At 49.0% G+C, this 25,029-nt stretch overlaps 2 protein-coding genes and 1 long non-coding RNA gene across 14 annotated transcripts in view; 2 read left to right on the top strand and 1 right to left on the bottom strand.

Moving 5' to 3' along the window:
- nck2a (NCK adaptor protein 2a) overlaps positions 1 to 16,574 on the bottom strand; it is a 32,258-nt gene extending 15,684 nt beyond the window's left edge. For 2 of the 9 annotated variants that reach the window (XM_035522965.2, XM_035522973.2), the window contains exon 1: positions 9,121 to 9,605. The gene's annotated coding sequence lies outside the window, so the exon portion shown is untranslated. Of the gene's footprint in view, positions 1 to 2,818; positions 2,924 to 8,092; positions 8,280 to 8,302; positions 8,533 to 8,567; positions 9,099 to 9,120; positions 9,606 to 10,619; positions 10,711 to 16,238 lie in introns of those variants that run through there. The other 7 variants (XM_035522970.2, XM_035522966.2, XM_035522967.2 and 4 more) reach the window with 7 other exon arrangements.
- Positions 8,557 to 11,225, top strand: LOC118240795 (uncharacterized). The gene is made up of 2 exons (XR_004775630.2): positions 8,557 to 8,692; positions 10,492 to 11,225. It is a non-coding gene; the product is annotated as an uncharacterized LOC118240795 (long non-coding RNA).
- A 1,528-nt stretch (positions 16,575 to 18,102) lies between the features above and the next one.
- Positions 18,103 to 24,766, top strand: fhl2a (four and a half LIM domains 2a). Of its 4 annotated transcripts, none has more exons than XM_027022099.3 (6): positions 18,103 to 18,261; positions 21,602 to 21,765; positions 22,210 to 22,384; positions 23,268 to 23,437; positions 23,769 to 23,955; positions 24,149 to 24,766. In XM_027022099.3, the coding sequence occupies exons 2-6, from the start codon at positions 21,610 to 21,612 to the stop codon at positions 24,298 to 24,300; spliced, it is 840 nt and encodes a 279-aa protein (XP_026877900.1). In that variant the 5' UTR covers positions 18,103 to 18,261; positions 21,602 to 21,609; the 3' UTR covers positions 24,301 to 24,766. The 4 variants fall into 4 exon arrangements, with proteins under 4 accessions (XP_026877900.1, XP_035378741.1, XP_026877903.1 ...); XM_027022102.3 differs by lacking the exon at positions 18,103 to 18,261 and adding an exon at positions 19,374 to 19,585; XM_027022100.3 differs by lacking the exon at positions 18,103 to 18,261 and adding an exon at positions 20,552 to 20,826.
- The last annotated feature ends 263 nt before the right edge of the window (positions 24,767 to 25,029 follow it).

Genomic DNA, 25,029 nt, shown 5'->3' with positions numbered 1-25,029 from the left:
CCAGTCACTCCTGGTTAGTGCAGGACGAGCTGGCCATCGACATTCAGCTCCACACACACACACACACACACTTTTACACACTCTGTCCCGTCATGGCATCTGATGAAACCTCAAGACATCATAGAGGGAAAGCATTCTGCTTTATGAGGTTTTTGACGAGATGAAAACACACCACAGGGGAGAAAAGGGGGGGGGGTGAGAGAGCGAGAGGGAGAGAGGGAGAGAGCGCGCGCGAGAGAGAGAGGGAGAGAGCGCGTGAGAGAGAGCGCAAGAGGGAGAGGGAGAGGGAGCGAGAGAGAGAGAGAGAGAGAGCGAGAGAGTAACTCCTGAAGCACAGGAAAAAAAATAAAAAATTCAGTTTCAAAGGGAAAACCAATGAAAGATTAAAACCAAATCCAGCAACCGGTCTTCCTGGACTCGTTTAGCACCAAATTACACCGTCGCTGAATACTAGGGTTTCACCCAACATGGTAGGCTTTTCCGTGGAAAACCATTTTAAGTGCCGAGCTGTGCTGTATGTTTCAGATCACTGGGCTTTGGTCTACACACGACATCTTTTCAGGGGAGTCACCCACCAGGGAGGAGACCCTCGGTCCAGAAAGGCACAGAATGGTTCTGTTCGAGAGAATCAGTGTAGATCTCATTTTCGACATGATGTCCTCAGAGACCACACTGGGAACACAGACGAGGTCTACGGCGGACTGGGAGGTCCGTCTTCCCCGCCACAACCCGCCGGTTTTGACAAGACATTTGACAGTCTGTGTGTGTGTTTGGACCCCCCATCAGACACACTCGCGGTCCTCAACGGACAAGCGTCTCTGTAACAGAGACCTGCAATGTTCCCCACGAGACTCCCACATCAGCATGCGGTACCAGACTCCACATTAGGCGGAATGGGGGGTGGGGTGGAGTGTGTGTGTGTGTGTGTGTGTGTGGGGGGCGTTGTTCCACTGCAGGTGGTGCAGCTTACGCCAGCCCTGCAGGTCTGTGCGTCGGCGGGCTCCGCGGATCAGGCGGTGCGGAGCAAGCTACATAAGCAGATCGGGTTCTGGGCTGCCAGGGAGATCGGTGTGGCGCCCCATCTGCGTAAAGGCTGAGGCAGCAGAAACCACAGCCCCGCCCTCCCTGACCCGCCCCGCCTCGCCGCGCCGCCTTCCTCAGCCCTGCACCGGAAACCTGGCAGCATTCCAGCCTCACTGTGACTCCGCCTCCTGTGGGCACCAGGCCTCGGCCGACAGGTTTCTGGCCTGAGCTCTCTGCCTCTCTTTCCCGCTCGAGGGATGATGTCGTGCCGATGCCGCAAGAGCCGCCACAGAGGGATCTGGTGACGTGCTGGGACGAACCCCTCCTGCCGGAAAGGACGCCGCTCCAAACGCCCGTCCGCCCGCGCACTCTGCAATTCATCTCCGTGAACGTGTCCGGGGAAGCTCGGAACGGAGGCGCGGTGAGGAGGCAGTGCAGCGGAGCAGACCGGGGCCGAGCTGCTAAGAAAGCTGCAGAGCTGGCGTGCTTGCTCCTGGTTACTAGCCCCCACTCCCATTTCCCATTGCCTAATAAAGCAGCAATGCAATGCGGAGCCCTGGACGCGGGCCCATGCCCACGACTGCACTGGGCAGGAGGGGACCAGAGCGAGACCTGCACTCAGACAGCCACAGCGCCGCTCCACTCAGGTGGGCCGAGGGCCAAGGAGTTAACCTGGACTCCGGTTACACTTCACAGCAGGCACAACACCCACAGGTACTGCAGGTGAGACACAACCTGCTTAAACCGGATGCCCCATACACAAACAGTTAAAAACCCCTGTGTTAAGTTAAAAAGAAAAAGGCAAATAATACAGGAAGAAACTTAACTGTGACATGAAACCTGCAACATACTGATGTTTTGTATTTCTGAAAAACAACAGATGAGTAGAGGAAGAGGAGTGAGAAAGAGAGGAGTGATCTAGGCATTCGCTGAGTGAACCAACCAGGCAGTGCGACACTTGACCAAATGTACAAACACCCTATTGGACAGGAAATAGCAGGGCCAGGGAACAGGTCACTTCCTGTGCACACACTGGTACGGCACAATGAAACAGCGGCGCTCACTGAGCCTGTGAGCTCTGCTCTCCCACACCATGACCCGTCCTGCACCACCAGTGCCAGCTCAGGTGAGACCCGAACCAGGACGCATCTGTGCGACGGGAGCAGAGAGGGTTTAGATGCGGGAGACAGCAAACGCCAGAGCTGTAGGACGCGTGTGGCTAACGGCCAAGTGCCGCGCCGCGCCCCCAACCATAATGCCCTGAGGGTTAGAGAGACTCATTCCTGCATTACAGCTCTGGCAATATGATCTATACACCAACATACACACAACACGAGCAATACGCCCGCATTCACACAACACGAGCAATACGCCCGCATTCACACAACACGAGCAATACGCCCGCATTCACACAACACCATCAATACGCCCGCATTCACACAACACGAGCAACACACACAACAGGATCAATACACCCGCATTCACACAACACCATCAATACACCCACATTCGCACAACACCATCAATACACCTGCATTCACACAACACAATCAATAGATCTGCATTCACACAATCACAAACACGTACAACATATAAAAAAAAACAAACACACACACACACACACCAGTGCAAGGCGAGAGTGTGTGAAAGCTGCTGGCGTCTTAATTAAAGAGACGGGCAGGTCTGCTGGCGTCTTAATTAAAGAGACGGGCAGGTCTGCTTTTCTAGTGCCAGGAGACCGGAGCAGGACACGGGAACACACGCCAGCACACGCTGCCTCGTCACGTCTGCCCACCTGCTCGACGGGGGGAGTCAGGGTGGCAGGAGGTGTTTTTAAGGTTGAAAGAAGACCGCCTGCTTGGCCAACAGGACCCCGTCAGTGACCTCTGGGCATCTACCCCTGAAAAAACAAAACAAACAAACAAGGGTAGCTGGACTGTACCCTCAGCAGATGGGTCATTCACACAGCACAGAGGAACGTACCACACGAGGAGGCGGGGGGGTCATTCACACAGCACATCCCCAACAGAGCCAAGGCCAGAGGAACGTACCACATGTGTGTGGGGGGGGGGGGGGGGTACGTGACGCGGATCCTACAATGAGCGAAACAGAAGTCTGTAAGGAGCATTTCCAACCCACAAAGCTACACGCAGCACTTGCAACAGGGCATCATTAAGAGTGAGCACACACTCATTAACCGGCAACTCTTTTACGATAGCCCGTATTACTTCAGAACTCAGACACCACAGCTACGTCAGCACACACAGGAGCCCAAGGCCTGGGTCGTTATCGTCCAAGACAGAGACCCTGCCATTAGCAACCGCACACGCTGAAGAGGCGTGAATCACAGTTTGTCATAGGGACTTGTCTGGCTCACAGGTAGGTCTGTGGGAGCTCCAGTAATCTCGTCTCCACGAAGAATGGCAACAATGGTATAATAAGTAGGTCTCCTTAGAGATTGTCTCATGGCAACAGTAATCTCGTAATCGTAACCTCGCCCTTGTTCAAAGGCCGTTGTGAAGAGATGCAAGGTTAGTCATGTGCGTTACGCCACAGTGCGCATGTGGTTAACTGATAGTTCCACTTGCTCAGGTGCAATTCTCCTGTTCCAGCCTGTGCCAGCCACAGAGCGTGAGCCCGCTTGACCTCAGGCTAGCCGACCCCGCCAAACCCCAGGGTCATGACCTTTACCTCCAAGGCTGTCTGTGAGTCGTTAGCTTTTAGAATCTCTCCATTTGAGTTTCTCACACACACGCCACAGAACCTAGACACCCACCTCCATCAAACAGACGGTTCTCTCTCTCTCTCTCTCTCTCTCTCTCTCTCTCATAAAACCAAGGGAGTCATCTCTTTACACATGACTGCACTGATAGACTGAGCTCACATGTACAAACGCCCAGTTGCACAGGTTCACGGTCGGCGGTCACGGTGGCATGCCGAGTCTGGACGCACTTCGCTCATCCGTGGTGTTTAACGGGCAGGGACGCTACAGCCGGCCTCCTCCGGAGCTTCCCGGCCTGGTGTTAAAACTCCCTCCCCTCCATCACACGCCACCCGACCCACGTGCGCTGGCTGCCACAAGGAGGAAACTCGAACCAGTTTCGAGAGGGTGCGAGGCTGTGATCGACCCTAAACTGCCCTCCTAACGAGGCCTTCGGAGGGTGTTTATGACTGTGGGGGGGGGCGGGAGAAATGGAGTGAGAGAAGGACAGAAGGAGCGAGCGAGCGAGCGAGAGAGAGAGAGACCAGACAGAAGCGAGAACATGGCAGCTCTGCTTTCATAAAGCAGATTAGGCCCACTGCCCGGTGGAGGCTTTAGGACCCAGGAGCCCAGGACGCTGGCACGGCTGACGAGGAGTCCGCCCAGCCGGGGTCAGCCGGGGTCAGGCGGTGAGCTGATTCAGCAGGCGTTGCAAATGGCCTGCCCAACCTGAGGGGCCAAGCCCTCCCTGCTGCGTCCCCCTCCAGTGCTTATCCCCACGGCAACGTTTCAAAAACTCCTTTAATCGGCTCATGGCGGTAACCAGCAAGCGGATAAGTTGCCATGTACACGAAAAACAACCTCTGTCCGATTTCCCTGAAGCACAACAGCACGGGACGAGAGAGGCAGTGGACATCGGTCAGGGCGGGAAAACTCAGCCGATATTTAAACGCTACAAAACGTGAACGTCCGTTATACGATGCTGCACGTCAGTGACTGTAAATTCAAACGTTAAATCCGAGCAGGATGTGGCTTATTACCATGTTTGGCTGATCCAGTCTGCAAACATTAAGCATTTGACATATAAACTGCAACTTGGCACACCGGTGCACTCACCGTCCATGAGGAAAAATACGTACCGGTGTAGGAATGAACCGCATAACACATCGCCTTGGAAGTCTCGAACAACCGAAACGAGAAAGACAAGTTTCTGCTGATCTGGAAGAACTGCAAAACACACTGGGAACGCTCTCCCTGATGGCTTTAACACTTGACCACATCCAGATGCACAGAACTCAGAGGGTCACAGCCATTTCCCACAAACACACACACACAAGCAAGACAGGCAGCGCCGGTAAATCTTCTTCCACACAAAGCAGGCAGTGATCCGCAGCACACACGTTTCCGTGCACAGCCGGACGACCTCTGCCCGTGTCCCGCGAAGCTCCGGAGCGTCAGGACAGGATGGCAGCTCGTCGAAGCCGCTATGCGCTCCAGAACCCCTCCTCTCACTCCTCGCTAATGGAAAACGGGATGACCCAGCGGACCATAGTGCAACCCTGTCCCTGGACCACAGTGAAGACACAGCTGTCCTGTCCCCGGACCACAGGTTCTCCACTCTCTGCCCGTTTTGTGTAAGATTTAAATGCAACGTAGATTGGGGGGAGGGGGTCACAGGGAGGAAATCCCCCCCCCCCCCCTACACCGAGGCACGGTCCACCTGAAACTGAACTGAGGCAGTGACACTTGGTAGATCCCAGTTCATTTAGCCAATCGTGGTCAAACAGGCCAACGTCTGCAGTTTTTAACAGTGGCTCTCTCTTTCTGAGCAGAGGAGCTGTAACCAGCAGTAGTGTTGTTTAGCTTTTCAACAAGACATCCATCTAGTGATGTAAAACGCACATGATTGGCTGCCAACGAGTGATAAAATCAATACATTTACAGAATCGTGACCACAGACTGTCTGGAGCTCACGGCATCGCCAAGTCCATAAACGCAGTAATTACAGGCTTTTGTAAAGACGCTGAGGGGTATATTTAGGTTGGGGTTCTGAAAGAGCCAGGCCCAGAGAGAGGAAGCTAGCTATGAGACACACACACACGCGCATGCGCACACAACACATGGCTGGGTGCTCTTTCCAGTGGACACACACTATAATTTTATACAAATCACGTCTGATAGAGCATGTTAACTCAACCTTTTTATTTTTTGACCTAGGCAGGTCCTCTCTGGTCTCTGCCAACTGCTTAGTTCCAAGACCTGCTGTTATTTTACATACTTACCAAAATCTTACATGAGAATGCAACTGGCAGCAGAGTAAAGACCAGGGTTAGGGTCTGGAGCAGAAGCAGACAAGACATGCGGCCTGGCTACACACACACACACACACACACACACACACACACACACACACACACACACACACACACACACAGACACTTAATTCAGGTGTAGCCGGGTTAGGAACTGGCTGTCCCAAGGCTCACAAAGCGTACGCGTCATGGGTGGAGCTGAAATAGCTCCAGACAAAGCGCTTGCAGTTCCAGAGGCTGGCCTGGGCGTAAGTCCTTACTGAGCAACCCTTTGTTCCAGACTGGGCGACTGGTACTGAGAGGCTGCGGCAAACAGAACCTCCAACGCTCCGACCCAAAATGCAGCAACCCCAGCAGTAGAATTACAAAGAACAGTCTCAACAATAGCACCACACATGGGGCATCTAGGACAACCTCCCTGCTCAAGGGGACCAGGTTTGTGTACTTTAGCCGTGTGCTAAACAGGAAGATTCCTTTTGATGTCTGGACGAAACCACAAGCGCCGCGTGATTTTCCCGCGATTTCAAAATGAGAGGGAGGTTTGGAAGTTCTTTTTGGAGTTTCTACCTACTGTATATGACTGTGCTAAACACATACACAGGACTCTTCCAGATGTTACAAGTAGAACATTAATCAGTTTCCACATTGGTTTCCACGTTCTCATTCATGTCTCATTTAGTCTCCACTGTACTGGAAAAAGGTATGCCATGAAATACGCTTTTCGAGAAGAGTTTCCAGTGTGGCAACTGGAATTCTTGAGTATCCTGGTAATGCTTTACAACCAAAGGATGAAATGGTGTTTTCTTCTTTGACTGAACACATGATCTGAAAAGGAACTGCTATCTCCCTTCTAACGGTCTCAGAGATTTATTTTAAAAAATGAAAATCAAAATAAAGAATTTAAAATAAATCAAATAAGTATGTCGATTTGTCACATGGGTTTTAAATCACGGATTGACAAAATCAGAAATGTCACTCACACGCCATATTCCACATACCTGACAGCACAGATGCTTCACCTGAGATGTCAGTGGAGGGAAGGGTTAAATAATGGAGGATACAGGAAACCCCACACCTGCCCACCTGAGACTGGAGGAAGCAGGCCATGCCCAGCAGCAGTGGACCACACACTCAGGCTGTGTGCAACAGATTAACCCCACACACACACTCAGGCGGTGTGCAACAGATTAACCCCCCACACACACACTCAGGCGGTGTGCAACAGATTAACCCCACACACACACACTCAGGCGGTGTGCAACAGATTAACCCCACACACACACACTCAGGCGGTGTGCAACAGATTAACTCCACACACACTCAGGAAGCATTCAATCTCCAAGATCCACGTCACTCCCCATCTGCACACAATATGGGATGGACAGAAATGAGCTTTCGTGGTGTTTTTGTTTCCGTGTGGAACGGCACAGCAGCATGGCGTGACGCTCCCAGCCGACAGTTGCGTCTTTTGATGGGAAGTGCCAACGGACTTGTGCAGTCTAGCGCAGCCTCAACCCATACGCCGCCAAGGCACATGAAGGGACTGTGCATCACGGACTGATGAATTTTCAATGTTTGTAATATAAAAAAATAAAATAAAACAAATTGTAAGTAAGTGTGTACTTCAAGAAAGAATCACTTCAGCTCACAATTTAGGACGTGAGGAATTTTACATTTACGTCATTCAGCTGACGCGTTTATTCATAGCGACTTACAATTATGACCGAATACAACTTGAGCATCTGAGGGTTAAGGGTCTTGCTCAGGGGCCCAACAGCGGCAACTTGAACCAGCAACCTTCTGATTCCTTACCACTGAGGCACCACTACCCCTCAAAGCTTACAACAGCAGAAACCTGGCAGTGTTGGGGCTTGAACTGGCAACCTTTCCATTACAAGCCTTAACCACTGAACCAGAACTGCTTTCCATTTTTGCATATTCACATGCACCTTGGGTAAGATGACTGGTTCTACCAATCCCTTAAGGAAGGCTTTTACGAAATCTAAGGAAAATGGAACTGTTGTCTTCAAAGTGGTCTACTATGTGATTCACTTACCTGAGCAGGTGAAATCAAAGCTGGAGTGAAACTCAATTACCGTAAAGTGAGGAGGGATGAGAGAGAAGCAAGGCAAAGAATCCAGGAGGCAGCAGCTCTCTTACCTGCCTATAACTATTTAGAAAAATGGATTAAGCCTGTCTGAGAATTACATTAGCCTACATCTGACAGGCTTTGACGCGCACAAAAAGAGAATTATAAGGTCCCTACCGGGGCACAAATGGGTGAAAGGAGTCTTCCATTAGCCCAAGTGGCAGCGGATCTATTTCAGCAGTTATTATCCTCCTTCACCTTCAGCTGACACTTAGGAACAATAAACCAGTATCCGACAGTATCGCCTACAATAACGATACGCAACTAATTTTTTTTTTAGAAATTGTCTGAGGTTTCGCAATTTTCCTTGGAAATTTGGTTTCGCAATATTTACGCGAAGTCTCTTTGCAACGTGCCAAAGTTTCGCGACTGGCGAACGTACCGATTTCCGCGAGAGAAGGTCTCACTCCGCGCGTCCCGTGAAACCCCAAACACGACCCGCGTCGAGACGGAACCGCGGAGCCGGAGTCAGGGCAGCAGGGAGGGCGAGATGTGCGCCGCAGGGAGGTGAGTGGAGAGCCGGACAAAGGGCTACTGGACCTGCGCTCATCCTCACCGACACTCAGCAGTGCGTGCAAAACGCCCGTTCACGCTCGCACACGGAGCAGGCTGGTAATGCAGAACGCGCACGTCCAAGACGCCTCAAAACGTCCGCTGGCCAGCGCCGCAAACCCTGCCGTCTGAAATGCGCCCCATTGTGATCGGTTCACACAAAAGGCGCGGAGCCTGGAGCCCCGTCCGGTATACCACGCCGCGAGGAGTCGCCGTGGAAAAGTGTTCGGCCGTTGGAAGCAATGCACTTTCAGTGCATGTTCACTTGGCCAAGTGCACAAGCGGAATTAACACCGAGCACCGTATTTGCCACAGCCCGGGCTACGGCACGCCAGCCAACTTCAGCGAGCCCTTACTAGAGTAGTTCTCGCACGCCTTCTTACCTCGGGAGTAACTCGTGAGAAGACCGGGTTTCGAGTCGCCCAGCGCGCGCGCTCAAAGATTAGTCCGGTCTCGAGACGTCGGTTTAACGCGACGGGGACGTAAATCCGGTTTTCCCGTCAGCTTTCGGCGCGGTTGTGACTGTGGGCCCAGGCAGCTATCCTGCGCGAGCTCGTTCCCCTCGCCGCGACTCTTCCCCGTGACGTCACCGCCGCCCGTGGTACAGCGAGGGAGCGCGAGGCGAGGCGCACCCCCGGTGCGTGACACGGCGCTGCACAGCCAGTCGGTCAGCGAGGAAACGACCGGAACGACTGCGGAAAAGAAGTTGTCTTAACACTGCTTGTGTGTTAATAGCTTATCACGTTTGCTGATATCAAAGTTTGTAAATCTCCGACTCTCGAATGCTTTTGGGGTGGAGTTGATTTGCACAAAGCGCAGGGTACTAGCAGAACTAAGATGCACCGAAGGGCAGGAAGGTGCGGTGCTGTTTTTGAAACCCAGAACTGCCAGACCTGGAAAACCAGGTTTATGTGCCAAATTCTGATAAGGACGCAACAATATGCGACATGACGTGCTGCAGTCAGGTCTGTTTTTGGACGGTTTGCTTTTGTAGCGCTGCTACTGAACTTGTTTTAAAATAAATAAGGGCTGATTTCCTTTAAAACGCATTCTTATACCAATGGACATTATTTTTAATTTGAGAGAAATGTTTAAAAATTGCCAGAAAAATAAAATTGTACCAACAAATATGTTTTGAATTTACAGGGAGGTAATGTCTTAGGTTGAAAAAAAAGTGTTACAAACGTTTTATCTTTCTTCAGACAATGAAGTCACAAAGGGAAACTAAAAATATCAAATTTTGGGTTATTTTATTTTGCCACAAAATAGGCGTTTTCCCTGGACAGAACTACGAACGCAAACACCACAGATGAATAGTGTTCGGAGGGAGCATGCAAAAATGCTCTGCACATTTATTCGCTTCGTGTTTAAAGATATTTTTGGTGTTTTCCTTGTAAGTGCTACAAATACTAACTGACGGTCAGCCACGTGGACAGCTATCAGAACAGGAGATAATGTCCAGTGATGTCCAGCTGCAGAAAAGATCCTGACCCCCCCCCCTTCTGCTTATTGGTTCCTCCCTTTTTTTGTTCTCTATCATCGTTTTAGTTTAATGGCTCTTTTATCTGTATTTGTTTGCTCTTTTGTTTACAGATTCCTTGCTTAACTACCTGACCTGCCTACATTTAAAGTATATCATTAGTGTACTAATTAGTACACTAAATTTAAAGTATAAATTAGATTTGCTACATAGGAGTCTGGGGTATTTGCTTATCGCATGGGTACTGTGAGCTGCATACATTTTGACTGTGCAGACAGGGACCGAGCAGAGTATTGACTTAAATCAGCATGGAAAAGTTCCGAGTTGGAGAAGGTCACCTGGAGGATGTCACCTCCCGTTCTGCACGCTGTGTACACGCTGCGCAGATGTCCATGCACCCACCTGTTTCTCTGGGATTCTTTCTCTCATTCTGCCGCGTCTCCACCTCTCTTCCTGCTCCCTGCGTGAGACGCTCTTCAGGTTCGAGTTGACGCTAGCAAAAAGACATTAAAAATCAATCATCTCTTTCTGCTAGCTAGTTGGATGTGGGAGTTCTGGATATTCACAGAGCGAGAAGCCAAAAATTGATATGTGTGTCATAAGGTTTCATATGTTATATTCCTATTGTTCAAGTACATCATTGACACCATAAAGCAAACATCGTGAATTCATGGTCATATTAAATTACGAAGGACATAAATCAGTGGTGCCAGCATGTGGAAACTGAGACCCCACTGCCTTTACGACTGCACTGAGAAACTGATTTTCATTAATATTTCATGAATATTAACATAACCTCCCTTGGAAATGATCGAAATAACAAAAATCGATGTCTCAAATTTGTGCTATATCATCAGTTCACAAAATCGACCTGGCATGTTTGATATTAGTTTTGACATATCATTTTCTTGTATGGCAACAGCTAACAATAAATTAACACAAGCAATTACTGGTTATTAACAAGAAACTTCTTACATAAAGTAAACATTTCTTTGTATTCAGACTTTACCTGTATGTATGTGTCCTTTCACAGTACAGTCTGACCTCACATTCCACTGCAGTGTTGTGCATGACCACATTACCAGTTTATCACAGGCTCCCACAAGTCCCTTGGTCGGTGTACCAGTTCCACATCCACGGTGCTCCTACAAGTCTGATGGTCACATCCTCATATAGAAAATGAACTGACATGATGGAAGTGGTTTGAATGTTGTCATCCCTTTAATGGGAGGAAAATAGAATCACTGAGGTCATTTTTTGTTTTCTCAGTGTGATGAATGCCGTGTACAGCAGGCCACTGGTGCAAGAGTCACAGTTCATTGACTAATGGGATGATTTGTGGAATTATCTCCTAATTAAGACTCATTAATTAAGGTCATGGGAAATAGCTGTCACTGCGCCGCTGCCTAACTATTTTTCAAACGCTTCCCTTTGTTTATGTGCACGTCTAGAAGTGCTAGAGGTGTCACTGGACTTCAGAGGCAGATGCAGTTTTGATGGTCTGCAAGTTGTTGTTTTCTTTGCAAGCATGAACGTGGTCCATATTTGCTCCATGGTTCACAACTGGAGGCTTTTGAACAGTCTGGCATACGTTGATCACTATTTCTTGTATAGTGTCATTTCAGTGATCATTATTTTTGATAGTGTAATTTCAGTGAAAAATAATTGTGATATTCTACTTGTATTTTATGATGGACAGCAAAGAACAACTATATATATATATATATATATATATATATATATATATATATAAACAAACACACAAAGAAGACAAGAAACCAAGCACATCTTGGGGTATTTGTGTGCCTGTTAGTCATGGGCTAAGGGTCAGTGAAGGGTCAAAGGTCATCATGCTCATACGAGGCATGGTGGGATGGAGTGTGAGGTGAGTGGTGTGTCAGCTCCGAGTCTCTCAGGCTCGTCTGTGCTCACGCCACAGGACTGCTACTCGGAGTACGGCCTCCCTCCAGCGGGCTAGAGCAGAGGAAGACTACGACCGAGTGGAGGAAGAGAGCAAATAGGGACATTTCCAAGCCAGACAGGGCGTGTTACTTCACACGCAGTGCCTTGAAGTAATCTTTCGCCATAGGGGCTGTGTTGCGGTTTTCACTCCCACATAAGCTCTTCAGGGTAGAAAAGGTCCTGATCTTGTCTTTAAATTCTTTATGTTTTACCGCCCTCTGCTGGTTCACGACTGTCCACTAAATTTTGAGTCTAGCCGACTCGACTACAGAAGGTAAGAACGATGGGTTACACAACGTCGCCATGTGCGTTACTTCTCAGTGGTTTTTATTTAGTGTCTTCAGAGTCTGGCTACAGTGATGACCAACACTAAGGTCATACACCTTATAACAGCGGGTTGTATACACCCCGACATGGTAAATCCATGAATTTATGTAGAGCACGTAAATTATAAAGGCTACCATTATTTTATTAAATACCCACTGGATAACACATTTGTTCTTATGACACAAAAAATTTATCAGTTTCAAGATTTAAAAACAAAAACTTGGTCTGTTATTAAAAACTGAACTTTGTCCTCTGATGTGAAGTTAAATTAGTCATAATAACTTAGACTTCACCAACAGGGGGTGCTTTACTTCTGACCTATGAAACATCCTCCAAAAACAACTGTGGAATCTGTAAATCAATGAACAGACTGAAACAGAGAGCAGATAACCGTGTGTGGTGGTGTCGTATCCTAAGCGAATTTCTCAGTAACTGTTTTGTTGGAACGTTCTAACTGCTCTGATTTGGTCTGTATCTCTTCAGACATACATACATACTACATTAGAGCCAGAAGTGCATCTGACAACCTCTAACTCCAGTTTGTTTGGATTTGTTGCTGCAGAATACAAAAAACAAACAAAAGAAACAAACAACTGCACACAACATGCTGTGCTTTTATTTTTTTTAAATGCTCAGAGCATGTGTAGTTATTGTGGGCAGGAAAACATTTTAATTAAAGAGGCTTTTCAGTCTTAGGAGAATATCATAAAATCTGTCCTCTTGAGCTCCAGCAGAGCAATTGCTGCGGTCACATAAGTGGTCAGCCCCTGTCTTAGCTGTGCCTTTTATAGGAAACGAGCCAGTCAGCACTAATGAGCCCCTACATTCACAAGGACGCCTTGATGCCTTCAGTATCTGCTCCATGGATGTCTGTCCCAGGGCCCGACGGGTTCCTGCAGGTGCATGTGTGAGACCAGGGCCTGCAACTGCTGTTGGGTGCCAACACGTGTGCTAAAAACGACAGACTGAATTCCAGTGTAACTAAGTTCCAGAGAGGAAGTGTTTTTGCTTGTATTAAACTTCTCATCTAAAATATGTTTGGAAAGCAAAATATTTCTCAATCTTCTTTATCTGGCGCTCCAGTGCACAAAAGTTGCATCATTTATGTGCAATTTGGGAAAAATGAAGAAATCATCTTGTAACATGCAAATATGAAGGTAACTGTGTCTGCATGTATTGGCACGTGTGTAGGTGTGTGCACTTGGTGCACGTGTAGCTGATCTGTGGAGGAGCTCCCTGTCCTGGATCCTGACTGTTTGAACCTTGCTTAGTATTATAGTTCATTGAATATACTGCTGAGAGAAGACTTGGAAAAATTGACTTTACAGACAAATGAATCCAGTAGCTGCGTGACTGAAGTGCTCCTGGAGATTTTTTCTAGATGAGGCCATATCCAGCAGTGCTCCTCAGCCCCAAATAGATCAGACTGCAGGAACACTATGCTAATCTGGACATGCTGATCTGGTCCACTGTAGAGTATTCATTTAAGCAAAGATCACGGGGCATTCTCATCTCACTGCAAAGGAGCTTCATAATAAATGATCTAAATATTCCTGGTGACGTTCCCTCTCAGCGAGTGATGCCTGTGCCCGATTCCTGTTCACACCCACCAATTACCCGACAGATGAGTCAAGACTCGGGCAGGAAAATCGGCATGACTGGGATAGTGTGAACTGTTTTCTCGAATGACCCATCACCTCACCCTCCCGCCCACTGCACCACAGTGGGTCTTCTAGAAAGAAGGTCTTTCCTCTCAACACCACCTGTTCCACTCGGCCATCACAGGAAATCCACGTCTTGGAGACCACCATTAAAGCCCAAAGAATCGGTCCAACACCACCATCCTCATACCCTTACATCAACCCACCTTCCCATCATACAGGTTAACGTCTACTACACAACACCCATCTGGTACGTGGAGCAGGTTGCCCTCACCCCACCTCGTTCTCGGGTATCACAGTCGAGGATCCATGGGAGTTTCCATGCCCCCCCTCCGGCCCCCGGAGTCTCTGGCCACTGATGTCAGCCGTCCCAACTGAACACCGGCAGGGAAACGCAGTCTTTTTCATTAAGGGTCGGATTGCTTGGCAGATCAGTGGTGAGGATTTGCTGTCCTGTGGGACAGACCGGGGCACAGCTTGCATGCGAAAGGACTGATGCTATGGTACGATAACACACTGGAGTGCAGAAGAGTACCGATGTTGTGGACAGAGACCAGAGATTTTGCTGTCTGTTTGGGCATCGTTTACACCGGCAGCCCTCACTACACCTGCGCAGAGCACTTGGGAGCACTGATGGTTCAGGTGTGCTGGAAGGAGGCAGAAAGCAAAAACATGGCTCATCAGGGACCCCTGGGGCCCGGGGTGGGAAACCCCGACCTAAAGGCCATCAGAAAAGACAAAATACATAAAAAATGGGTACCTTTGTATGCAACAAAGGCACTGTGCTCAGATCTAAAACATCCTGCTGGTAAATGCAGTGCATTTGTGTGACTGCGTCCAGTTTTGCAGTTGCAGAGGTGAGGGGGGCAGATCTGGACTACAGACGTTTTGAACCGGTCCAGAGCGGGAGGTGCGGTGCACAGTCATTATCGGCTACTCTGGATGGCACAGAGGGCCTCCGGGTACAAAATCTCACACGATGTAGCGAATGCCGTAAGCCTACAGAACGAGCCAAGCGTATCGGCCCGAGCTCGCCTAAAGCTTGCCGCGGCAGATCAGGTCTGAGTTCATGTGCCGCTACTGAGGCTTCCTCTGACAGTGGCCTACAATTCACTTTCCAAGAAGTTTATTTTCAGGCTCCAATTGTTCAATAAATATTATACTGTGTGTGTGTGTGTGTGTGTGTGTGTGTGTGTGTGTGTGTGTGTGTGTGTGTGTGTTGGAGCACTCTTTTGAAACCCAATCTCATGCCTGTGAAGCCCTCCTAACCCTTGGTGTGGAGTGAGATGGTATAAATAGATCCATCAGCGCAAGGGGCCACTGGAGAAGAATAGGAGTTATGCAAGAGCAGTTCATAAGGGCAGCAAATGCCCCCGGGGGAGGGGGGGAGGAGGATGAGGGGAGTGAGCAGAGGGGAGGCGAATTCGATGAACCCCACACAGCAGTGACTCTCCCGCTGAGCGCGTGAAAAAACAGGCAGGAGTGCAGGAGGAAGAAAAGAGTCAATAACATCTGACTTCAACTTCCTGTCCCCGTCTACAGAGGGGCCAGACTCGGACGACCAAACCAGGCGTCTCTAGACAGGCGATCTCCGTGCGTCTCAGCTTCTCGAGGTCTTCCCTCCTGTGGAAATGGTGTGGACCGAGGTGAGGCGGGTGGGTTCCGTGCGGAGCTGCAGTCTCCGGGTAACCTATTTTCACTTGCCGTCCATCACCGGTCATGAACTGTGGCACTAATTACTTCCTGGAATGCCGAGAGCACATGTCCTCGAAGTGTTCCCTCGCTCACAATTCAGATTAGACCCCTTCATCTAAAAATGTGACATATCAGCCTTCGTGTCGAGCACACAGTGCTAGTGGGCCATGGTGCTTCACTGGCGCTCTGGGGGCCAGATCCTTTTCTCGGTAGCCAGCAAAACTTGGAGGCTGTTGCCAAGTGCTAATTGCCCATGGTTACCACTTTTGCAGGGGGTCCTGTCTCCTCGACATGACACCGGGTGACTGGCAATAAATTAAGCCCTAAGTGGATGAGCAAATGTGCATGTGTGACGTGCAACGTGCAAGCTTCTCACCTTCCACTTCCCATCTGTTGCTCCGGTAATGAAAGCGGCCCACGGACCGCACGGCGGTACCGAATGCCATCGCCTGGCGTGCCGGCTGTGCCCGCCAGCGAGGGGGCGGTGCCATCCGACGAAGCCGCGCGAGACTACAGGGACACGTGTCCCCAACGGGCCGCTCGCTCGTGTCCGGCGGGAGCGATCGTCCGCGGCCCACGTCGGAGGACGAAGATGCATCACGGCCAGGGATGGCGCGGGAGGGGTGGCCACGGACCCGGGCACAGGAGGTCCCCTTCGGCAGAGAGGAATGCTGCAAGAGAAGGCGAGGTGGATGGCGAGAGACGCCGGGGCGAGAAATACGGGATGTGAGGGACACAGAAGGTGCAAATAGCACCAGAATACGATTTTACCGGACAATCTGTCAGCAGCTGGCCTGGAGACCATGTGCAACGGCTCTCAAAAGGGACAGGGTTTAAGAGAGGGAGAGGGAGAGGGAGAGAGAGAGAGAGAGGAAGAGAGAGAGAGAGAGAGAGAGAGAGAGAGAGAGAGTGAGAGAGAGAGAGAGAGAGCGAGAGAGAGAGCGAGAGAGAGAGAGAGAGCGAGAGAGAGAGAGAGAGAGTGAGAGAGAGAGAGAGAGCGAGAGAGAGAGCGAGAGAGAGAGAGAGAGCGAGAGAGAGAGAGAGAGCGAGAGAGAGAGAGGAAGAGAGCGAGAGAGCGAGAGAGAGAGAGAGAGAGCGAGAGAGAGAGAGAGAGAGAGAGAGCGAGAGAGAGAGAGAACAATCACTGGCGAGCATGTTTGGGGAGATAGGCAGAGTGGCGTATACATGGGACAGAGCAGGCACTTATGGATGTGGAGGAGGGTCTCTATGAGAGTTGGGCTCCCCTCACACCTCCACCCGGTATCATAGGTTAGAAAGAGCACTGAACAGGCCCTAACAAAGTTATTAGTACAGGCGCTGACTTAAACTGTCAGCGTTTACTCAGATATCTGAACCACCCTCTCCTAACGCAGCCATGAAAGCCTCATGTTTCATATTACAGTTCCCTGAGCAATAATAAACCTACTGGCTTAGTGGAATTAATCAGCGAGAATCCAGTGAAGATTGTGTTTCCTCCCTGAGCAAAGGGCAAGGTTTACAACAAGCATTCCCCATTTGCAAAATATCTGGAACGTTCTAACAATAACACAGATCCAAGGGTTGTGCTGCAGACATTTGGCAAATGTTTGCTGTTCCTAAAGGCCATTTCCTCTTGATTTATTTCTGCGTGTGTGGTCAGAAAATAATAAGAATATAAATTGCAGTAAGAATGGAATCGGTTCAGTAAACACACGAACTAAGTGAAAATTTGAAGGTCAGTAAGAATCTGAATGGTTCAGTATGTGAATGCAGCGAGTGTGTGAATGGTTCAGTACATGAACGCAGCAAGTGTGTAAATGGTTCGGAATGTGTTCGTCTCCTGCCCATCATTCATTTGTCTCCCATCATCCCCCAAATTGCCAGTAATTGTTTGTAATTGCAGTCTTCAGCGTGTGTTAAACTGTCTAGAGTTAGCAAAGGCTGCAGTCCGTTTGTATCCTCCACTTCTCACCCAATTAAATGGACCCCCATTTGTCAGATATAATCTGATGACACTAGGACAGGACAGGAACTAAGAACCATCAATGTTTACACACAGAACATTACGGACATGATCAATGCTCATAAGCGGATAGTTTGAGACAAGGATTGATATAATCATCAACACCAACTTCATAGCAAAGTGTATATTAGACCACAATGAAGAACCTTAAAAGGCCAGAGGACTTAAGTGTGCATGTGTGGGCTTTAACTTTGGTCCTGCTGCCTAGTATTTATAGCTCATCTAGATAAAGAGTGCCTGTTCATTCTGCACCACCTCAATTAGCCACCCCACAAGAGGGGTAACTCAGTCAGGAGGGCGTAGGGCCGATCCCCAGAGCCTCCCCACTCAGTCTGGCCAGACTCACCCCGCTGACAGGTTGCCCGAGCTCTGAGGAAAGGACCACCGCCTCACGTAGGTAAGCTACCAACAGCATCACTCACACTGTAATCTCCATTTAACACTTGCAGATACATCTCAGATGTGCCGATGACATCTGTGAAGAGAATGTGTGTTTTTAGCGCAATGCCGTGGCTCAAATGAAAATCGGTAAAAAGGAACTCCCGTTAGAGTTCCTGCAATCCTGTGTAAACATAGGAGAGAGTTGATTCACTAAAATGGATCCCATATAGTGACTATAATCTGGATCCAAACTGCGCAGCGTTGCCTCACATTGGTTCGATCTGCTTTTTCATACACCAATCATTTAGCAAAGAACTGAAATTAAAAGTTTGAAAAATTCCTCTCCTCATCATTAAAGCTCTCAACGCATGCTCCTGGATCTACCCTCATTTCCAGACAGGTAATCAAAATTCATGCAAGGAAAAAATGCATGCACGCACGCAGGCATAAACACACACGTGCGTGTGTATTTTATGCCACATAAAACTAACTCAAAGCACAAGGCTCAATCCAAAACAAATTCAACCCCGTCAAAGCTTTCTGATTTACTTGTTAAAACCTGTTACAGCACAGCCTTTAAAAAACACACAGCAGAGTCTGCTGCTGTTTTCTCTGGACTGAGATGATGCTTTCACGAGGTCGAACTGCATTTGGAAAATACACTGAACACAAGATTATTGCATAATGTCAGAAAGTCAGAGAGAGGTTATGGGCACTGTTTAAAATGCAGGCATATACAACATACGCTGAATGACGCGAGACGTGCTCTGTAGTAGTTGTGAGAACTGCATCATCACAGTGGCTGGTTACAGTGTTAACAGGCTGTCATCCCCATGGTATGTGACACCATACACTGTATGTGATGGCTCTCGGCTATGGTATAGGCAATGAGCGACTCACAACCGGAGGTTGGATATTTTATGCTTTTTTTGCATACAGATAGCAAAGAGGAGAATATATGTATGTATATGTGTGTGTGTGTGTGTGTGTGTGTGTGTGTGTCTGTGGTTTGGTCAGAACACAGCCTTAATCTCATGGGAGGGTAGGCCACCTGTCTCTTTTTTTGCTACGGCCTCTGAAAGCTCTCAGTATGCAGGCTGGAGCTCGACTGGACGTCAAGCGGCGCCATGTGAAGTGGTTCCGTGACGGCGGTCGCAGGGTTGCTAAACATAGCCAGAGAGCGGAAAAGAGCAGGAGATACAGGAGGAAGATAGGGCACCCTGGGACAGCGGAGCACGCTGCAGTCAATACCAGGAGACCAAAGTGACTGGATGCCAACAGGAGCGGACATTACTGAACACGCCACTCGCTGAGGTTTCCTGTAGAAAATGCTCCTTGAAGTATGTTATGGAGGATATATATATATATATATATATATATATATATATATATATATATATATATATATATATATATATATATAATATAATTACATTTTATAAAATGGTTCGATTTGTTGTACAGCAATGAAGCAACCGCGATTTCATTTTGCTGAAAACCACGAGACAGGAAACGGGGCTCAAAAGCTGTAGTTTGCCGAGTTGCGTAGGTCGAAGGTGAACTGAGACTCTGTGGCCCATTATCCAAATAGCCACGCTGCACACTGATAACCTGTGGCCCCCCTATGGCGGAGGTGCCAACTGACGTCCAAACCCAGAGCAGCGTTACAGCTGAGGGTAAAAACAGATTTTATTTTATCCCAACAGCAGCTGCATAACGTCATCTTACAGTGACACTTGTGGTCTGGTTAATCGGTTTTATTCGGGGATCCAAAGAAAGCTTTAATAATCCAGTGCAATCTTTATTTAATCTAGTAGGAGGAGCAAGAGGCAAACTAGCCTGGGAAAAGAGTCAGGGAAACGCAAAGAATAAACTTCGTAAACTTTGAGAGTGGAGGGAAAAATACTGGTGTCGACGGGTCAACGCAGACGCCAAGCGCGGATGTTGAAACGCGCCACAATCACGTCCAGGGCAGCAGCGCCCTGCGGCGGGTGTGCAGCAGACACACACTGGACGCAAAGCAACGGCCGAGAGAATTACGCGCTCACGTTACAAAGGGTGCACCTTGGCCACATAGGCAGGGCCTCAGTAATTGCACCCCCCGGGCTTCGAGGGTGTGGGAGGGCAGCGTAAAAGACAGCAGAGGACGGAACGCAGGCCACGACGTGCCCGCTATCCCGATGGAGCGGAGACGTGGAACGCGCAAATGGAAAGAATGGGGGGGAAAAAAAAGGTTTGGATGAGGGATTGCAAAAGACGGGCAAATGAAGACAAACAGGAAGAGGGGAGAGAGAGCGAGGCAGAGAGAGAAACCGAGAGGTGGAGACTTTGCGAGGGAGAGAAGAGAATTTGGACAGAGAGGTTGAGCGAGAGGTTCGGAGAGTGTGTGCGCTTCTGGCCGGGTGAGCAGAGCTCGCTGCCTTATATGGTCAAACTGTGGACGGTAGAAGCGCAGGAGGCGCAGGGCTTCACTCGGCCACGCTCAGCGAGGGAGCGCACGGAGGCGTCACCGGGCCGCGCCGCTCCTGGGCGGGATAAGCAGAGGGGCTTTAGCGAGCTCAGGACCGGGACAGCTGCAGCCGTGAGTAGGCATTCGCTCGGCACGCCAGCACCGTCCCGTCATTCAGTAGGAATCGGCATGTCTGATCGCGCTGTCCTCCGTCTTCGGGAACAGCTTTAACTCGGCTCGGGATCTGCTTTCCGATTCGTCTTGGGCCACATGTTTTCCACGGGTTTCATTAAGAGCAACTTTGTTTTGTGGTATGTGTGAAGACTAGATTAAACGGGTACACAAAGATGCTGCATCCACTGATCTGATTGGGTGTTAAAATTAGACAGATGCACACACGCAATCTGTATTCTCCTTGTTGACAGGTGGAGGTTATGGATTGCTTGCTATGGTATGACAGCGATGTTCAGGAGCGGCACATGGCTTCATCCCCTGCTTTACAGCGATGCTGTGCAATGATACAGGGCTGAGCTCATGTGCTGTTGAGTTTGACTAATAGCCAGGTACTCCGATACGGCGAGTAGAAAGCGATCCTGGTGCTACCTTACGTGCCTGACGATCTGATCTCGCCAAGCAGACGTCGCAGACCATCCTGGAGGGTACAACCTCTCGTCAGCTGTTTTTCCAGGGCATGGCTGCACCCAAACCCTCATATCAACATAATTGCTCTGCAGCCATTTCACGAGCAAGTACCTCATGTGGCCGTCGCGCATGAGGCGCGACCTCTCTGAGGTTAACTGACCCGACGTGGGAAGAACTTTGAGACACAGCCCGGCTGTTCCCTCTCTGACAGTTCAGTGCGTGCTTCGCTCAGCCTTTGTAACACACGGTGCCTCTTTTTGAGCAGGAGGAAGGATGACAGAGCGCTACGACTGCCACTACTGCAAGGAAACCCTGTTCGGACGGAAGTACGTCCTGCGTGAGGAGAACCCATACTGTGTGAAGTGTTACGAGAGCCTGTACTCCAACACCTGTGAGGAGTGCAAGAAGCCAATCGGCTGCAACAGCAGGGTAACCCTGGCTGCACACGCGTATTTTACACGCAAACATACAACCGCTGCATGTTACACGCAGTGCATGTAGACAACACGGCATTAGACCGGTCAGACACGTTGACACGTGGACATTAGGCAGTCATAACACAGTTAACTGCAAAATGCATTACTGCCTATAAATATGATAGAATACCCAATATGCACTGTACTGTCCAGGGCATCCAAATAGTGACACTAGTGTGTTGTATCGAGTGCTAGAGGAACCGGCTGTTTCATGTTTCTGGCCAAGCAAACGCACATCATAGAACACCCAGAAGTGCTTGGCCCCCTTTAGTTACTAATAACCTTTGCCCATACCCTAAAGCCTCATCACCCTGACGAGTGCACCGTGAGTAGTTACCGGATCGTGGGGTGCCTGAGGTGACCAGCTCTGTTCGTGTCTCCTGCCCCGCTACTGCAGGACCTGTCATACAAAGACCGTCACTGGCACGAAGGATGTTTCCACTGCTTCCAATGCCAGCATTCGCTGGTGGACAAACCCTTCTCCACCAGGGACGAGCAGCTACTGTGCACCGAGTGCTACTCCAACCAGTACTCCTCCAAGTGCCACGAGTGCAAGAAGACCATCATGCCCGGTGAGGGGCGCTTCCGCACGAGCCTCGCTCACGCGCACACTCGCCGCCCCCCGAAGGCTGCACGAGAAAAACAGCAATGGCCTCTCTGCCGCTGCGGTTCCCGCCGAGCTCCTGCAGCGGAGCGGAGGCTGTTCAAACGTAACGGAATGGTTCTGAAACCATTGGAAATACTGCACATTGGCAATTAATCTGTGACCAATCACCCGGTCCTCGCTCGGCTAAGACCGTTCCAAAATATAGTAACAGCTGACCTTTGTCACAATCTCTCTCTCTCTCTCATATATATATATATATATGTTCAAAGACCTGAACAGAATTTTGGTTAAAGAAAGTGAACTATTACTAGGCAATGTGAACAAAGCCTCCCAGTAATCACATAGTAAAGGACACCATTGTTTTTGGTACTTTTAAAATCATCCAATCTTTCGCCGTCCTGGGTGGGACACTCGCATATAGTGTGTGTGAAGTACAAACATCTGAAGCGTAGCAGCAGGAGAGATCTAAACACCATGTCTTTTCCCCCCACTTTAAAAAAAAAAAGAAAAGAAACATTACCACTCTGTTCTGTGTTTACGTAACGGTAGCCGGATATGTGTGTGTGTTACTCTGGACTGTGCGAGCCAGGAAAGCTCAAAAGATCAGAGCTGGAATGTGATTTGGTCCGGTACCTTCGCAGTTCTCTTCAGAACAGATGATTCATTTCGGATTCTGTGCCTCAGGTTCTCAGCACACAGCGACTGCTTAACTAAAGCCGCTCTCAAGTTTAAAAAAAAAAAAAACCCCACTAAAAATATGTTTAATGCAGGTCATCTTCCACTGCGTCAGCACTTGATCCCTCTTTTTTTGGGGGGGGGGGGGCCTCCTCTCACACGCACTTCCACAGGCTCCCGGAAGATGGAACACAAGGGGAACAGCTGGCATGAGACGTGTTTCACCTGCCAACGGTGCCAGCAGCCCATCGGCACCAAGAGTTTCATCCCCAAGGACAGCAGCAACTACTGTGTGCCCTGCTACGAGAAGCAGTTTGCCATGCAGTGCGTCCAGTGCAAGAAGGTACGAAGCCGTTCGATGAGTGTTCGCCGGCATCTTATATTCCTGTTTACTGATGATATACCCTGAAAGTGTTCAGGGAGCATATCAAGGCATTTTTACTTGGACCGAGAACTCGAGTTGAGCGTGTCTGAAAGGGAGAGACGTTGGACACATTCCTTCTGTCTGAGCTTCGCTTGTGGGTTAAGCTAGTGAAAGCAGTAACTATGACAGACTGGATGATAAAGGCTTAAAGTCAGTTAGAATTTCAGTTCAAGGGCAGCTGGCATTACCCAGGTATCCGTGTGAGAACGGCACGCGAGCATTCCCACTCTGCACCCCTTCATCTGTCCAGCCCATCACCACCGGGGGCGTGACCTACCACGAGCAGCCCTGGCATAAGGACTGCTTCCTGTGCACAGGCTGCAAGCAGCAGCTATCCGGCCAGCGCTTCACGTCTCGTGACGACTTCCCCTACTGCCTGAACTGCTTCTGCAACCTGTACGCCAAGAAGTGTGCCTCGTGCACAACCCCCATCAGCGGTACGTATGCTCCGTTACCCACGAGCCCCAACGCCCCACAGAAAACAGAGACAACCAACCATTCATTTACATTTATGGCATTTAGCAGACCATTTCCTGTAGCTATGCACTTTCACTGCAATTTCTGTTGCTTTATTGACAGACAGACAAACACATACACAATGACCTCCTGATCCTTACCTTTGCTCCTAAGGCCTCGGAGGCAGCAAATACATCTCCTTTGAGGAGCGCCAGTGGCACAACGACTGTTTCAACTGTAAGAAGTGCTCCGTCTCTCTGGTGGGCCGCGGCTTCCTCACCGAGCGGGACGACATCCTGTGTCCCGAGTGTGGCAAGGATGTCTGAAACTGAGGAATTTGGACGAAACGGAAGCAAGTCATGGCAGCAAAAAACCCTGATAAGGCCTGCTAATATTAATGAATTAATCGATTATAATAGGCTATGAACAAGCACAGGCTATGAACAAGTAAACTTTCTTTCTATTAATAGCTTGAATAGTTGATAATGTCACATATTTTAGCCACAGACATTTATTTTCACTACAGCACAAGTAATAAGAGCTTCCTGGTGGAACTGATACTTACACAAATATTCTGTCAATATTAACTTTAGAAAATGTCAGTTTTACAAAGTCTGTTACAATATGTCAATGTTGATCTATTTAAAATTTAAAGCACTGTACCTAGTTCCCCTTCAGTGGTTCTGACATAACACATTGCAACTAACAGAAAAAAAAAAAAAAACTGTGTGAAGACTTCCCAATGTTTGTCTGCACCAAACAAGATTAATAAAGCAAATTAAAACAATGAAACTTCAAGCATTTTCTTTTGTTCTTATCCAGAAAATCAAATGTCACACTTCATAAATCGAAACGATATCAGCAATTCACGCTGCAGAAAATGAAACATGAGCAAACACCGCCACCTAGTGCTAGAGCAGTGAACAGGCACATCCATTGATAACATGAAGTTTGGAAAAAAATGTTTGGAGAAATTTGGCTGTAGTGATGGAGTGATAACAGATGCCTCATGGAAGAGTAGACTGGAGTGAGTGATCTGGCACAACGTTACCCAA

This window comes from Electrophorus electricus, chromosome 9, assembly GCF_041902795.1.
Source record: "Electrophorus electricus isolate QZ-2024a chromosome 9, ASM4190279v1, whole genome shotgun sequence".
NCBI lineage: Eukaryota > Metazoa > Chordata > Actinopteri > Gymnotiformes > Gymnotidae > Electrophorus > Electrophorus electricus.
The sequence above is the reverse complement of the archived record's forward strand: the minus strand, read 5'-3'. Positions and strand labels throughout refer to the sequence as shown.

Excerpts from the sequence above, each read along its gene's own strand:
- fhl2a (XM_027022099.3), top strand. The coding sequence starts at position 21,610 with ATGACAGAGCGCTACGACTGCCACTACTGCAAGGAAACCCTGTTCGGA. Across the intron at positions 23,438-23,768 it reads AGTGCGTCCAGTGCAAGAAG|CCCATCACCACCGGGGGCGT; the intron begins GTACGAAGCCGT and ends TCATCTGTCCAG. Across the intron at positions 23,956-24,148 it reads GTGCACAACCCCCATCAGCG|GCCTCGGAGGCAGCAAATAC; the intron begins GTACGTATGCTC and ends TTTGCTCCTAAG.